This window comes from Trichechus manatus, unplaced genomic scaffold (genome assembly GCF_000243295.1).
Source record: "Trichechus manatus latirostris isolate Lorelei unplaced genomic scaffold, TriManLat1.0 scaffold00004, whole genome shotgun sequence".
Taxonomy (NCBI): Eukaryota; Metazoa; Chordata; class Mammalia; order Sirenia; family Trichechidae; genus Trichechus; species Trichechus manatus.
The window spans coordinates 21,307,948-21,324,518 of NW_004443940.1; the positions used below are offsets into that span (position 1 = coordinate 21,307,948).

Genomic DNA, 16,571 nt, shown 5'->3' on the forward strand with positions numbered 1-16,571 from the left:
CCTGGGGGGTGGTTGGACTTGGCAAGGAGGAGGGAAGGCTGACCTGGAAGAGGGAATGGCACTATCAAAGGACTTTTTTTTTTTTTTAATGAGTTTATGATCTGTCTGTAGCAGAAAGATATTAAGGACCTCCATCTTTATTTCCCTTTCCAGTCTGTTTATAATTTTTTTTAAAAATTAAGTACTCAGTTTAGTGCACTATTGAATGCCCTAGTGCCCCGCACAGTGTCTGGTACATAATAGATGCTGCAGAAATACTTGTTGGAGGAGTAAGTTATTCCTTCCATTGCTTTGCTGTTTAGGAAGGCTTTCTCCCTTCCTAAGATCATGTACTACTTGGGGAGGTTTGCAAGGGGAACGAGGCTGTTTTTGGAACTCCTGAAACTATAGCCAGGGTGTCTCTATTTAAGGCTGGCCCTCTGCTAATACTGCCTGGTACCTCCCCTGACCTGTGAGCCCCGAGTCACGAGTTCTGGGTCAGAACTGCCACTTTCTCACTCACTAACCTTGGCTGGGAAAATCAGTAACTAATCTCGGTTCAGTTGTCTCATCTGTAAAATGGAGATAATGATAATTATGTCACAGATATTGTGACAATTAGATGAGATACTCTGCATCAGAGGGTTTCGGAAACTTTCAAATGATTTTATTTATCTTTAAGTCTCTTTACATTTGGCCTCTGGGTACTCTTAAAGAAATAGCAAGTAAGTTGTGTCCTAGACAACAGTCTGTTCCTCATCTGACTGGGGTTGGTTGAGGGATCTTGCATTTAATAACAGAAGCATTTTCAGCAGGAACAATAGAAATGCAGCTGCTGTTCTCTCACAGCGATGCTAAAATGAAGATAGAACAGCCTCATGATCCCAGGCTGATAATGTAAGAGAGGAATGAACTGTGGGGGTTAGTTTTTCATCTTTGAAGGGCGTGGGCTTCACAAGGAAAAAGAACACTCAGCCATGAATTGCAGGAAGGTCAAGAGGAGCTCCAAAGCTGGAAGAACATAGGCAGCCACATTTATTGCAGACTTTTAATTATCCCCCGGAAAAGTAGAGATGCCTGTTGGAAGCCCGGCATCCCTTCTGGGAAGTCTAAAATATTGCCTTCTGAATCTTTTATGTATATATATATACATTTTATAACAGCAATACAAATGTAGAAAACTTCGGCTAGGTATAATTTCTACAAACTGTTTTTGTGTAACTCTTTGCATAGTAATAATTTTACTTACCTGCAGCAGTGTCATGGAGGAAAGAAACCATACAGATTTTCCTTACCCCATAGGGATACAGGAAGCATTTTTTCCTTTGGCTACATTTCCTTAGGATTGATGACTTTCAGATATTGGAACTACAGTGCAGCTCACCATTTCATGAGCACATGGTATGCATTTACTTTTGAGTTTTCTTGCCTTTGCTTTTGCTGTTCTCTGTCAGAAATGCCCTTTTTCCAGTCTGTACTTGGGAAAATTCTATTTCTTTTTCCAAGGCTAGCTCAAGACCTTCCTTCATTTTCAGAGTACAATGATTCTTTCCGTATTTTTAGGATATCCAGAGTTCTTTATTTATACTTCTGCTGTAGGAGTTATTCCCCCTCTAGGGTGAGTTCTTCGAGGGTTGGGACCCCACCTCAATTGTCTTTGTTTCTCTCTAGCACACATAACAGTTACTGCCACATGATGGGGGCTCGGTAACTATCTAATCAATTGAACCAGAGCAATTATGCAGAAGAGTAGCTTTAAAAACTGATATGGCCAAAGAGTCTATAGAAGAATGCTGATCAAAAGAGAGAAAATGCAGGACAGAATTTTGAATTTTTGTATAATTGAGACTTTCTGGAGCCTTGGAGGCTGCATGAACCCCTGAAATTATTGCCTGAGATAATCTTTAAGCCTTAATCCAAAAATATCCCGTGAAGTCATCTTAAAAGCAAACAACAGTTTAGCTTAACTAGTAAGGAGAGTCTGCCTTGAGCACTGTGTTCTCTTAAGAACTGTCTCTGTGGGATCAAACTGACAACAGCAACTGGAAAGATGAGACAGGAGCCTTAAGGGGCAGTGAGTTTATGTTAATGAGGGAGAAACAACTCAGAAAAGGAGGATGAGAATGGCTGCGCAACTGGAAGAATGTCATCAATGTCACTAAATAGTACATGTAGAAATTGTTGGATCGATGTATGTTCTGCTGTGTATATTCTCAACAACAATAGCAACTGAGATGAGTTATTAAAGAAAAACCTGATATAACACTGTAAAAGTCCAGTTTTAAATCACTTCTTTGATTCAGATCAATACTTATACAGAGGCATAGTTTACTCCACAGCTCCCCTCTGGGAGTCCCCCAAATTCTCATTTAACCATTTAATCATAAAATGAAAGAAATGTCAGACCATGGGGAGGACAAGAGATATTTATCTTGTTTTGTTCACACCTGTATCTGGAGGCATCTAGAACCATGTGTGCATTCTAGTAGGCACTCGAGAAACATTTACTAAATTAACGAATAAGGCATTTAGCACAACACTGCATTTTATAGTTGGGAAAACTAAGGACCAAAAGGCAAAATCACTGACCAGCAGTTAATAGTTCAGAAATTCCCTCCAAGAAGGAATCAGAATGACAGCTCTGATTTGCTGTATGTCCTGGGACAACTTTCATTTGGAAGCAAGGCATCTGGAGGTGAGGGAGACTGCAAGGAGAGGGGCTCTCTTCTGTAAGTGGCTTGGTTTCCTAGTGCGGCTGTGTCAAAACATACCACAAGTAGGTGGATTTAAAGAACGGAATATGTTGTCTCAGTTTTGGAGGCTAGATGTCAGAATTCAGGACATAGGCGCTAGGGGAAAGTCCCTCCTTGTTGGTAGCCCTGGCATTCCTTGGCTTGTAGATGGATCTTCACATTGTCTCTTCCCCCTGTGTGTGTCTGTTCTGCTCTTTTCATAAGACACCACAAGGAGCCCTGGTGGTGTAGTGGCTGAGAGCTTGGCTGCTAACCGAAAGGTTGGTAGTTCGAATCCACCAGCTGCTCCTTGGAAACCCTATGGGACAGTTCTGCTCTGTCCTATAGGGTCACTATGAGTCGGAATTGACTCAACAACGAGTTTTCCACTCCAGTATGACTTCATTAACATAACAAAAGAAAACCCTATTTCCAGGCAAAGTTATATTTACAGGTATAGGTTTAGGACTTCAGGATAACTTTTTGGGGACCCTATTCAATCCATAACAAAAAGCAAGCATGCCTAGAAAAGCTACCCTGCTTCCCCCCGCTTTCCATTAATTGGTAGTGAATCTTGACCACATTTAGAGTTTTAAGGGTCTCTGCATGGATGTTCCATTCTGTCCCCTTGGCTGGCCATTGGGAGTTTAGTGTCAAAACTGAAATTCAAAGTTCAGGGGTGTCAACTTAGCCAATGTTTCATACTAACTCACTATACATTGTTCAGACCTGCCTCCTCGCACATACCTAAAATACATGCGCATTTTAGAAGTACAGCATGTGTGTTTGATGTCTGAGACTTTATAAAATCTTGTCTGATATGCTGTGGCCAAAGAGTTGCTTAAGAAGAAATAAATAGGTGAGAGCCTTAAAGAGTAGTCTTTTTGTAACTCAAGAAAGAACATTGTCAATTCTAGGATTTGTAACCTAACTCAAGAAAGAACATTGTCAATTCTAGGATTTGTAACCTAACTCAAGAAAGAACATTGTCAATTCTAGGATTTGTAACCTCTTAACATGGGATTTCCTGGGTGGTCAAACAGTTAACATACTTGGCTGCTAACCAAAAAGTTGGAAGTTCAAGTCTACCCAAAGACACCTCAGAAGAAAGGCCTGGCAGTGTACTTCTGAAAAATCAGCCATTGAAAACCCTTTGGAGCACAGTTCTACTCTGACACACATGGGGTTGCCATGAGTCAGAGTTGACTCAATGGCAACTGTTTAACCTCGTAACATGGTAGACGAGTAAACGATGGGACACAAAGGAGAGTTTGGGAACAGGTCCTTTGGAAAGTATCATCCTATGCTTCATTTATTTTGTTTGACTTGATCTGCATACCTTATACACTAAGCTTTGCTGCCTTATTTATATTTAATACACGTGTTCTAACCTTATCATTTGTTACTCACCATGGACACAATTAGGAAACCATAGGTTTATGGATTTTTCTTTGCTGAAAGATAAACACAAAACCATGTTAATAGTGAGCGTGCTAAATGATCTTTTTAGAGAAGTTTCACTTTTCTTTGCAAAAGGCCTTTGTAAAAGGACTGCGTGAACTTCCAGGGAAAGGCTTTGATGTGGGATTCTGAGGACACCTTTTAGCAAGTTTGTACCATGAAGGAATTCAGAAGGAGGAGGAGGAAGTACCGGTGGATGTCACCTACTCGTATACCTGAGTGGCTTGTCTCCACTTTCCTCTGCCTTCCCCTACAAGTGTGGCCTGCTGGGAACAGCAGTCTTAGCTTAAGAACCCAGTGTGACACCTTTTAATGCCCGTAGAATTGTACCAAATCTAGCAGCTGCAAAGGTTGTAAATAATGGGTGGATATGCAGCTTGGGACAGAACTTTCTCACCTCCAACCTTGGTACAGGGGAGAGTGAAAAGGAATATTTTGATCATGTCAGTGAAAAGATGGCCTTAATATTTTAAGAGTGAAGTTGAGTGGCTGATAAAAATACATATATCTTTTCACATAATTGGTTCCCCTGAGGAGGAAAAGGTTCTTGATTTTTCTATTGTAAGTCATAAATAAGTGAACCATATGTGAAATAGGAAAGACAGCTCAAGGTCAGCTTCAAGATCAGTTTGTATAATTTGTAGCCCCCTGATGAGTGCCCTGTGTCTGTAATTGGATGCTATGGCTTGAGAAGGACTAGATGGATCAGATTCAGCCTTTTTCCATGTCCTGCTTTTCAAAGAGGGTATTGAATCTGCAGACCTTTTCATCTGCTACCACAGAAAAATTATGTTTGTCTCTGGGACCTTTCTACTGAGCTGGTGAACTAAAAATCCACTGGGATGGTAACCAAGTGGTCTACAAAGTCAATGAGTTGTATTTTTCAGTTGATGTTTATGAGCGCCCACTGTGTCCCGCACAGTGCTAAGATTGGAGGCTACAAGGGAGAGAATGACCTCTTCTTCATCCTTGAGGAGTTCATGGAGGGTGGAGACCCCTAACCAGTTTTCAGGATTTAGGGTAGAATACAATGTTTTACCTGAAATATTTATGTACGTACGTACTTATTCATTTATTCACTCATTCTTTTGAGTGAACAGCAAACCCAGTTTTGATTAGAGGCAGTGTATGTTCAACATTTGCAGTGTCTAACGCTAGTGGGTGCTCCAAAAACCAAAAAAACCAAACCCATTGCCGTGGAATCAATTCTGACTCAGAATAACCCTGTAGGACAGAGGAGAACTGCCCCTTGTGTCTTTGATTTTCTTCATTCTCCTTTGCTCTGAATGGGACGGGACCAAAGTGGTATCTTAGATGGCTACTTGCAAGCTTTTAAGACCCCAGACGCTACTCACCAAAGTAGGATGTAGAATATTTTCTTTATGAACTATGTTATGCCAGTTGACTTAGATGTCCCCCAAGACCATGGTCCTCAACCCCAGTAGGAAGACAATGAACAGATAAGCAGTGATTTCTAGGATAGCTCTGAAAGGTTTTTTTTTTTTTTTAAGTTTAATAAAAAATATTATAAAAATGGGCAATAAATATAAGAAAATAATAGTTAGAGAAATACAAATTAAAATAACAATGAGACTTCATTTTTTTGGCCCACCAATTTGGCAAAGCTTAAAAAGATTAATAATATCAAGTGTTCTTCAGGATGTAAGGAAATGGACATTGTACTGTTGATGGGAGTAAAAATTGATAAAGCCTTTTTATAGGGCAATATAAATTTCTCTCACAATTTTGAAGTACAAAGTACCTAAATATATCCTATGTAAAAATATTTGGCTCTTACATGTTCTAGGAATCTATCCTATGGAAATTGGTGGTGGTGGTGGTGTGTGTTGCTGAGTTGATCCTGACTCATAGCGATCCCATGTGACAGAGTAGAACTTCTGCCATAGCGTTTCCCAGGCTTTAATATTTATGGGAGTAGATTGCCAGATCTTTTCTCCCATGGAGCGGCTACAGGATTTGAACTACCAACCTTTTGGTTAGCAGCTGAGCATTTAGCAATTGTGCCACCAGGGCTCCTCATACAGAAACCCAAATATTTTTATATAGAAACTATTTAGGGTCTTTGTAGCGAAGTTTGTAATAGCAAGAAATTGGAAACAATTTTAATACCTATCACTAGGGGATTGGCTGTGTATGTCCTGAAATGGAATGTTCTCTAAGACAGATCATTAAGTGAGAAAAACAGATTGTACAACAGTGCGTAAAATATGGTTCTATTACTGGAAATAAAAAGACCAATAAGCAAGCACACAGTTGTGTGTGTGTGTGTGTGTTGTACGTGATACAAATACTATAATTACACACAACAAACTGCAGTTAGGGTTACTTCTGAGAAGGTATGTGCAAAAAGAAATGAAAGGAGATTTAAAACATACTTCCTTATTTGCCTTTTACATCCAGAATGTATTCATATATATCTTGTGAAATAGGATTAGGTCTGTCCTGGGCTGTAAAATATTGAAGACAAAAGATGGTGGTTGAGAAGTGAGAATTCTAGAAAAGAAACTTCTAACATTGACTTGGAACTTTGGATTGGTTTGTATTTGGAAAACTTTTTGTTAAGTTGTTGAAGCCCTCACCCCTTTCTCCTGTCTTCTTGTAGCTGGTGGCAGCAATTGTGTTTATCAGCTTTGGCGTGGTGGCGGCCTTCTGTTGTGCCATAGTCGATGGTGTCTTTGCTGCTCGACATATAGTGAGTACCATTTTAAATCAGCTTTACCATCTGAATTTTGTTCACAATTGCTTTCCTGTATTTAAAAAAAAAAATCCACATTAAAAAATAAAGTTCCAATTTGCAGAACTCAGCTCAGAGACCTTTACCATTCTTCTCTCCACTTGTGTTTGCCAACCATTGTCTTGCCTTCTATCATTCTCCAATTCCTGCACAATTGTAGCCCCCTCCCCACCACACACACACACACACACACACACACACACACACATACATACATACATACATGCATGCACACACACACGATACACACCAACACCATGAGATCAGTTAAAATATTCTTCAACTTCCCAAACACTCGGGAGAAGCTGCTAATCCTTTCTTTTCTGGTCCAGCAACTCCACATGCATTCAGGGAACTGTCCTTAGGTCTGTCTTTAAACTTAACAAAATATACCCCAGACATTCGCTGATTCATGAGTTCCCAAGTATTTATAGTTTAAATATGTCTTTCTTAAAATATGATGGAATTTTCTAGCTTGACTCTGTAGCTTGTCAGAGTCCTTTTATATTTATTTAATGATGTTGAAGCTAACCCCTGCCCCCCCAAAAACTCATTGCTGTCTGGTTGATTCCAACTCACAGAGACCCTATAGGACAGAGTAGAACTGCCCCACAGGGTTTCCAAGGCAGTAATCTTTACGAAAGCAGACTGCCTCATCTTCCTTCTGTGGAGCGGCTGATGGGTTTGAACCACCAACCTTTTGGTTAGCAGCTGAACACTTAACCACTGTGCCACCAGAAAACCAAACCAAACCCATTGCTGTCGAGTCAATTCCAACTCATGGAGAACCCTGTAAGACAGAGTAGAACTGGCCCATAGGCCACCAGGGCTCCTATATGTTGAAAAGCTAGAAGTCTGAAATATAAGATTTTATCAATAGCTATTTAAATGAAACTTAAATTCGGAGTCATATACTCTTAAAATGACGGCTTTCACACAGCCTTGGGACAGAAGTACAGGATGCTGCTTTTGTTTGTTTTAGCATTACAGTGAACAGGTTCCAAGTGAAATAAACATTAGATCAGTGATGATAGGCATTATAAAAATATTAAAATCAGTAGTCAGGGCCACCAGTCAAAGGCAAAATTTAAAATCCTTTGTCAAATTATGCATGATATTTTTTCTAGCCTTTTTTTCTGTGCTGAAAAGAGCTTTCCTATAATGTCAGGAAATGGTTCTTCCTGTTTCAACTTACGCAGACTATAAACTAGGCAAATTAAAGAGTACTTGAGTGTTTTATTAGTGTAACTTTCTTTAAAAGCATTTCACATAATCAGAATGCTGTACAGTAAAACTATTATAAACACTAAAGCGTACCAGTTTGACTTATCATCAGCTCTTATTTCCTTTGAAATAAGCCGGTCCTGATTATAGTACAATGTTATTTTCTGCATCCATCTATCAAATATTGCCTTTAACTATCAAAGTCAGAGACAGTGAAACCAATCACACCTTGATGTGGACTTTGTTTAAAAACTGGAGACTGCAGACATTATATAGATTTTATCTAAAAACTGCTTGCTGAAGGGTCTCTGTTATTTGAGGTCCCCACTGGCTTTCATTGCTAAAGGCATTGTCTTAGTTGCCTGTTACAACTAAATGGACGGTAAATTGATGATTATGTTTTTCTAGAATCGTTAATAGATGCTTCACGGCCTTACACAGAAATTATGGGCCTAGATGCAGATGTGTATCATATTTATACTCCTAGCTCTTCTCTTAAATAAAGACATACAGTGATGGTGAGGTCAAAACTTGCTTTCTGACACCACTTCTCACTTTTTTTCTTTTTTTTGCTGATGAACCTCAAGTGGTATACTCAGATGAGACCAGGTTATCATGGTGAATGGCTATAGGAAGGAGTAGCACCTGTTGGGAGGAGTAGCTGGATCCGACACCAGATTGCTGGTTAGTGTTTGTGAGGGTAGCTGGTCCAGGCTGCTCCTTCCACCATCTAAAATTGGGCAGAAAGGTAAAAATTTTCTCCTTGTCCTCTGTAGAAATGTCCAGATTACCTTCTGTGCTTGTCAGATACTTCCCACAGTGGCCTGTCTCGTAGACCCTTGACCTGGCAAGGTCTAAGAGAATTAACCCAGTCTCTGATCTCAGTTGCACCAATAGGCAGATAGTTGGGCTGCTTGGCTGTGTAGAGCATAGGCATGCTGGAAATATGTGTTTAAGAACTGGCCTCCTCCTGGACACCCTTTTAGCTCAGTAATGAAGTCACTCCCGAGGTTCACCATTCAGCCAAAGATTAGACAGCCCCATAACCAAAATGAGACTAATGGGGCACAACAGTCCAGGGACAAGGACTAGAATGCAGGAGGGGACAGGAAAGCTGGTAAAGGGAACCCAAGGTTGAGAAGGGACAATGTTGACATGTCATGGGATTGTTAACCATTGTCATAAAACAATGTGTACTAACTGTTTAATGAGAAACTATTTGTTCTGTAAACCTTCATCTAAAGTGCAATTAAAAAAAAGAACTGGGCCCCTATCGCTCTCTCCAACCTGGACCTCATGAAAGAAACTGCAAATGTCTGCAGCGTCCTCCCATTTCATTTTCTTCATAATACCCAGAGGGATCTTTAGCCCAAGAAACATAAAGTAAACCACAGGATGAGTTGAGATAAACTACCCCCACAAGGGAGTGAACAACTTTCTAATCCTGTGTAGGCACAAATATAATTATGCTATCAATGCATACAGCAAACTACAAGGTAGGTTAGAACCACAGTGTGATTTCGGGACATCCTTGGTTAACAGACAGTAAGGTAGAAATACTTCCTGGTCCTGTTTCTCATTTGCAGTTGAGGCTTTGTGTCATTCTCTGATGGGGCTGCCTCATGTTGGACTGGTATGTCCTTCTAACTTGACTATTAACTGCAAAGAATTTCCAGCCTCTCTGCCTACCTCTTTAAAAGTGTAGAGACCATCTGCCCTGACCATTCAGATCCCATCAGCAAGCACAACTCCCTGGCTATAGTCTTTCCACTCTTGACTTTGCTGTTCCATTCCCCTCACCCCACACAATTCCAGAGATGGTGTACGTGGGACTCTCCAGAAAAGTTCATGCCTTGGTAATGCTTTTTGTAGAAGAATGACTGCCATTTTTGTTTAGCTGGTAGTGGTGATTTCTGGTAGTAGTTAAGAGCTTGGCTGCTAACCAAAAGGTTGTCAGTTTGAATCCACCAGCCGCCCCTTGGAAAGTCTACGGGGCAGTTCTACCCTGTTCTATAGAGTCACTATGAGTTGGAATCCACTCTATTGCAATGGGTTTGGTTTTTGGTTACTTTTGGAGGTGGCAGGGCAGAGTGGGGAAAGAGAAATTCTTGACTTTAGATGGTAAACATGTAGCCTTTTGTTGTGTGTTGCCGAGAAGACTGTCCCCATTGCTTAAAGACCCTTTTCTCTGTGAAGGTTTCTTTTATGGTTCCAAGTACCCTTTAATCATTATACCCTCCTTGCCCTAACCCTGTGGGGTTTGCTGAGTGTACAAGGCAGGGTTTTTGCTTTTTTGTCAGGGTTTTTAATCAATTAACATTTGCTTCATAAAGCCATTGAGATGAGCATCTGATTAAGATTTTGCCTTTGTACCTTTATATGAATGCATGTTTAGTAGATTTTATTTTTATATTTTTCAGACTCAGACAACGTAAGGGGTCTTGGTGCAGTTGAGTCCGCTAATATTATGTGCTATAGGCAGGTTCATTGTGTCATGGTCAAAATAAGAATAATAATACCTGCCAAATCTTTTTCAGAGGAGTATGTGTGTGTGTGTGTGTGTGTGTGTGTGTGTGTGTGTGTGTGTGTGTGTGTGTGTGTGTGTGTGTGTGTGTGTGTGTGTGTGTGTGTGTTGTGGCGCTTGTATCACATTTTATGCATAGAAAAGTTAAAAGCTCTACACAACTCTGTTCATGTAAGGGATTATTTTGCATACATCGTATGACTAACGAGCTGGAAATGGTAATGAAACATGGTTGCCCAATTTACCATGACTTGTCCTTTGGTAAACACCACCCATTTTAGGGTTGGAATGATCAGCTTTCCAGTACTTTCAGTGGTGCAAAAAGTGTAAAAAAAACTGCAACCAAACCCATTGCTGTTGAGTCGATTCCGACCCATAGCAACCCTGTTGGACAGAGTAGAACTGCCCGATAGGGTTTTCAAGGAACAGCTGGTGGATTCAAACTGTTGGGTAGCAGCCTGAGCTCTTAACTACTTTGCCACTAGGGCTCCAAGTGTAGCTGTAGTCATTTCCCATGTAGTTCTTTCAAGATGGTTCATTTCTGAAATGGTCAAGCCCAAATGCTGGAAGGAAACCACCTCCTGAGTTTCATTTGTTCCATGGATTAACTTATCCTTGCCAATCCCTCGCCAGCTACCCTGTCCCCAAGGACATGGCCACAAACCTGTGACAGATGAGAATATTTTTAAAACATAACAAATCCAAGGGAGAATAAACCAGAAGTAACCCCTGAAGACATAAAAATTCTGTCTTCAAAGTCCAGGTTCGTGATTCTGCCACAGTGACCTCACACCCAGCACTCACATGGTTGGTCCTTTGCTACACACCTTGTCCCAAGGAAGGAGAAATGGCTGCCCTCTAGCTCCAAAGGACTACCACACTTGTCTGGGGCTCATACCTCTTAGGTCACACCTGTCTGCCCCTTGAGAGCTGGACACCTTGATGGCTTTGGTGTGTGTTAGAGATTGATTTGTGTCCCCCCAAAAGAAATGTGGAAGACTTAACCCCTGTGCCTGTATGTATAACCCCATTTGGAAATAGGGTTTTTGTTATGTTCATGAGATAGAGTAGAGAGGGTCCTAAACCTAATCCCTTAGAAGTGCCTTATAAAAAGAGTAGGATAGACACAGACACACAAACAAAGGGGAGAAGACAGACAATGAAGACAGACACATCTAGAATCCCAGGAATGCCAAGGATTGATGGCAGCTATTAGAAGCTGAAATAGACAAAGAAGGACCTCCCCCTAGAGCCACATCCTGAATTTGGACTTGTAGCCACCCACTTATAGTATTTGTGTTATGGCAGCACTGGGTAACCAAGACAGGGTCAAAGCTAAGAGAAAGAGTTCCCAGTCCCCCTGCCCCTTGATTTCTGATCAGAGAGGGACTTACTCATCCCTGCTTGACAGTGAAAATGACCTCACCCTTCAGTGCTCCTACTGTCCCCACACAGGAGTGATTTTACCCCTGTAGCCCCAGCAGACCCGCAAAGTGATGACTACAGCATTCCTACTGCAGCCATTAAGAACGAACTGTAAAAGGCAATTTCCAAGCAAGGAGACGCCTCTGAATCCAGTGTGCTATTTTTTTAGTCTTTGTCATTACACTTAGTAACAGCCATTTCCAGAACTCTTTCAGCCATCTACTAGTCAGATGGAATCTTGATCTCACATCCTGTAGTGATTGAGAGCAAGGACTGTGGACTCAGACCGCCTGAGTTCCTTCCCTAGCTCTGGCACAGATCAGTCATGGCACCTTGGACATCTGACTTCTCTGCGCTTCAGTTTTCTCCTCTCTGAAATAGGGATCATGATACCTAGACCCTGGATTGTTGTAAAGATTTGACTAGATAATATATGCCGAACACTTAGCCTAGTTCTTGGCTCAAACTAGGTGCTTAGTAAATATTGTTATGGATTTAATTGTGCCCCCCACCCCCCAAAAATATGTTGAAGTCCTAATCCCTGAGACCTGTGAGCGTAACCTTGTTTGGAAATAGGAAGATGTTGTCAGTTAATAACTTGAGGTTAAGGAGTCCCTGGGTGGCACAAACAGTTCAGTGCTCAACTATTAGCCAAAAGATTAACTGTTCGAACCTACTTAGAGGTGCCTCGAAAGACAGGTCTGGCAATCTGCTTCCAAAAAGTCACAGCCTTGAAAATCCTATGGAGCAGTTCTACCCTGCATACACGGGGTCGCCATGAGTCTGAATCGAGTGGACAGCAACTAAGAGCAACCACACCATGAGTTATACCAGTAGGCTGGGTCCTAATCTAATCTGAGTGGTGCCTTTATAAAAGAGGAGAAGAGACACAGCAACAGACAGAGTAAGGATGGTCAAGTGAAGATGCAGCTGCAAGTCAAGGAACGCCTGGGGCCACCAGAAGCTGGGAGAGACAAGGAAGGGTCTTCCCCTGGAGCCTCCAGGGAGAACATGGTCCTGCTGACACCCTGAATTTGTACCACTAGCCCCCAGAACAGTGAGACAGTAATGTCTGTTCTTATAAGCCACCCACTTTGCAGTACTTTGTTAAGGCAGCCTCAGGAAACTTACACGCTTGTTAATATTGTAATTTTTAAAATAGAAGTAAAGACTCCAGTACTGAGTTAATGTTAGGATCCACTCAGGCCTGTAGCCACTTCTTGGCCACGAAGTCTCCTCACAGGAACAGCTGCATGCTGATGTCTGCCCAGCATAAAGAATGTGTCTGTAAAATGGCACAGCAACAGCTTGACACGTGAGAAATTCAGTTATTTAACTACAAGTTGCTAAACATACACACACATACATACACACCTCAAACAGCTATTTGACCTTTTGTTTTCACTCAGTGACCTCGTTTTTTTTTTTTAACCGGTATTATTTTACTTCACGAATTGTTTTGGTGTCATAGAGACTAGACCAAGGAGAAATAATGGAAGTTCTGTTGCTTGGGTCTGACATTTTTGGCCAGCTGGCCATCTGTGGATCAGATTAATCAGATAATTGCTTCGGTTGCTGTCTAGTGTATCTCAACATAAATATTGCGTTAGATGTTTGTTTCTCTGTGATTCTGGCTGTGAACGATTCTGTGACTATCCCAGTGTGGTCGAGGAGAAGAAGATGGAAGATATTAAAGTTTCCTGCAGCTAATCAGGAAACAAACAAACAAACAAAAAAAGGGTATTTAAAAAAAATCCAATGCCTGGTATTTTTTTTTTCTTCTGCAAATGATGCCTTAACGGGCCATGGAGCAGATTTATTTAGCTCTTAGATTTCCAGAGTAATAGTGGAAATCTTTGTCGTTTATGAATTTAAAGATTTCATTGTTAATTAAAGTAGCCGAGATGAAAGTATATGTTTTATTGAAGTTATGAAAGAGCGAAGCTGATTCACAGCTGGGTTATATTTTTACCAAAGAGCCTGTTGAAAGAAAAATTTGAGGAGTAAAAAAGGACTCTGAAAATAAAGTAAGTGTGAACTTCGTAACTATATTATTGTGAATGGCATAAATAGGAAAAAGTATTATTTGCATCTATATTTAATCTACATGGCTGATCTGACCTTGGGCCTACAAAAATGCAGAATGTCTGATGTACAGCAGGCCATGAGACAAGTAAGGCCAGGCTGCTACTGCATTCATTCATTCATTCATTCAACAAATGTTTATTTAACGGCTACAAATGGGCTAGGCAGTTTCCCAGGTGCAGAGAATACAGTGGTGAGCAAAGCAAAGTCCCCATCCTCATGAAGTCTACATTCTGGCTAGGGAGACCAAAAAATAAACAAGAAAGCAAATACTAATATGTTAGAATATAATAATATAATATTGTATGGAAAAGAGTTAACATAGCAAGCCTGAGACTGCTATCCTTAGAAATTTTACTTACTTGGATTTTTGGAGGATTCCTGCCATCCTCTGATAAGAAGGTCTTACTATGCCTAAACTGTTTTTGCAGACAGTATGCTTTATACTTAACACCTGCTTTCCTTATGGGAGTTTCGAGTTTTGGTATGTGCTAGACAGAGGTTACCTACGTAACCAGCCTCCAATTAAAACCCTGGGCACTGAATCTCTAACAAGCTTCCCTGGTAGACAACATATTGTCACAACTTGTTGCTGAAGGAATTAATCATGTCCTCTGTGACTCTTGGAAGCTCGTGCCTGGTTTCTCCCAGCCTTTGCCCCATGTACCTTTTCCCTTTTCTGATTTGGATCTGTATCATTTCGCTGTAGTGAATGATAGTCATACGTACAACCATATGCTGAGTCCTGTGAGTCTTTCTAGCAAATCATCAAACCTGGGGATGATCTTGGAGACTTCAACACAATATATGATATAAAAATTAGGTAGTGATAAATGCTAGGAAAAAATTGGAGCAAGGAAGAGGATGGGGAGCTACACGGGGGTTACTGTCGCAGGTGGGTTGGTCAGGGAAGCTCTTTCCAAGGAAATGACATTGGGTGGGGATTTGGATGACTATCTGGGGATAAGTATCCCGAGTACAGGGAGCAGCCTGTACAAACGCCCTGAGGCAGGAACAAGCTTGGGAGGGTTGAGAAACTCAAAGAAAGCCAATGTGATTGTAATAAGTGAGCAAGGGGAGTGTGGCATGAGATAAAGGCAGGGAGGGAGCCAGGGCCAGATCTTGCAGGTCTTGTAGGCTCTGCTAAGGAGTTTAGATTTTGTTCAAAGGGGAGAAGAAACTACTGGAGTGGTGTGATCTGATTTACATTTTACAAAATGCTCTCTGGCTGCTATGTGGGGGCAAATGTGGAAGCTGTTGCAGAAGTCCAGGCAGGGGTGATGGTGGCTTGATTGAATGAGGTGGTAGCAGTGGTGGAAGAGCATGGGCGTGCTGAATTCCTTTTCTTAAAAAACAAAAATGGGGGCCACGTGAAATCCAAAATCAAGAGTTTGTTAAATCCACAAACCAAAGTTAACCCCATGTTACAGATGATATGCAGTTAGTTTTAAAATTCGCTGTGAGGTCTTCCCCAGGGACCATTTGGTGTACAGTAGGAGACCCACAAGAAAAGTGGGCATTTGGGGGACAAGCTTTCCAGAAAGCATGCAGCCTCAGGAGCTTTCTCCCACCACAGGCTCCTGAGGGTCAGAGGCTGGCCTGCCCTCACAGTGAGGCCCCTGGAGAAGGCTGCAGGTATGGACTGGACCGGCTGTGGCACGGAGGCAACTCTCCCCCCTACATGAATACATTGCATGGGATTGAGCCATTGCCATTAAATTTGGGGGAAAAAAGAGCAACACAGAAAAAATAGCAGCTGAACATTCATGGGGGAGTCCTCTGGGGTGGCTGTGGGAAGTTGATTCTATAAAGATGGACCTGCAGCCACGGGCCAGAGGGATGGATCACTCTGCAAATTGACTATTGACAAATAACCAGGTCAATGTGGGCTGTGGGCTGCCTGAGAAAGGACCAAGCCAGACAATGGCAGAAGTTCGTGACCAGGACAGAGTCCTGGCTAAGGGCCTAACCAAATTGGGCAATTAAGGTCAGGACTACACTACGATTTTCCTTCTAGATATTTTGCATTTGTTGACTATGTTTATATTTGTTGTGCTTTTCAGGAAATTGTATACACTTTGTCCCAAACTTTTTTTTTGGCTGGGGAAGGGGTGGAGGTATTTGAACTGTGAGTCCTTGACTGATATTTGCCATCATGATTCTTGATACTCTGCTTGATTGGAACAGAAAACAGAAAACATATCCTTTTATCCAAGTCTGATTTCCCATCCCTTGACTAAATTTTTTTTTTATTTTTTTATTTTACTTTACTTTACTTTACTTCACGTGAAGGCTTACAGAACAAATAGTTTCTCATGAAACAGTAGTACACATGTTGTTTTATGACATTGGTTAAAAACCCCACAACATATTAACCCTCTATCTT

General features: G+C 41.3%; 1 protein-coding gene across 1 annotated transcript in view; it reads left to right on the forward strand.

Annotated features, from left to right (window-relative positions):
• TMEM255B (transmembrane protein 255B) overlaps window positions 1–16,571 on the forward strand; it is a 109,844-nt gene that overhangs the window by 50,011 nt on the left and 43,262 nt on the right. Inside the window, exon 3 of the mRNA XM_012555709.1 lies at window positions 6,796–6,885. Within this exon, the coding sequence (XP_012411163.1) occupies window positions 6,796–6,885 (90 nt within the window). The remainder of the gene's footprint in view (window positions 1–6,795; window positions 6,886–16,571) is intronic.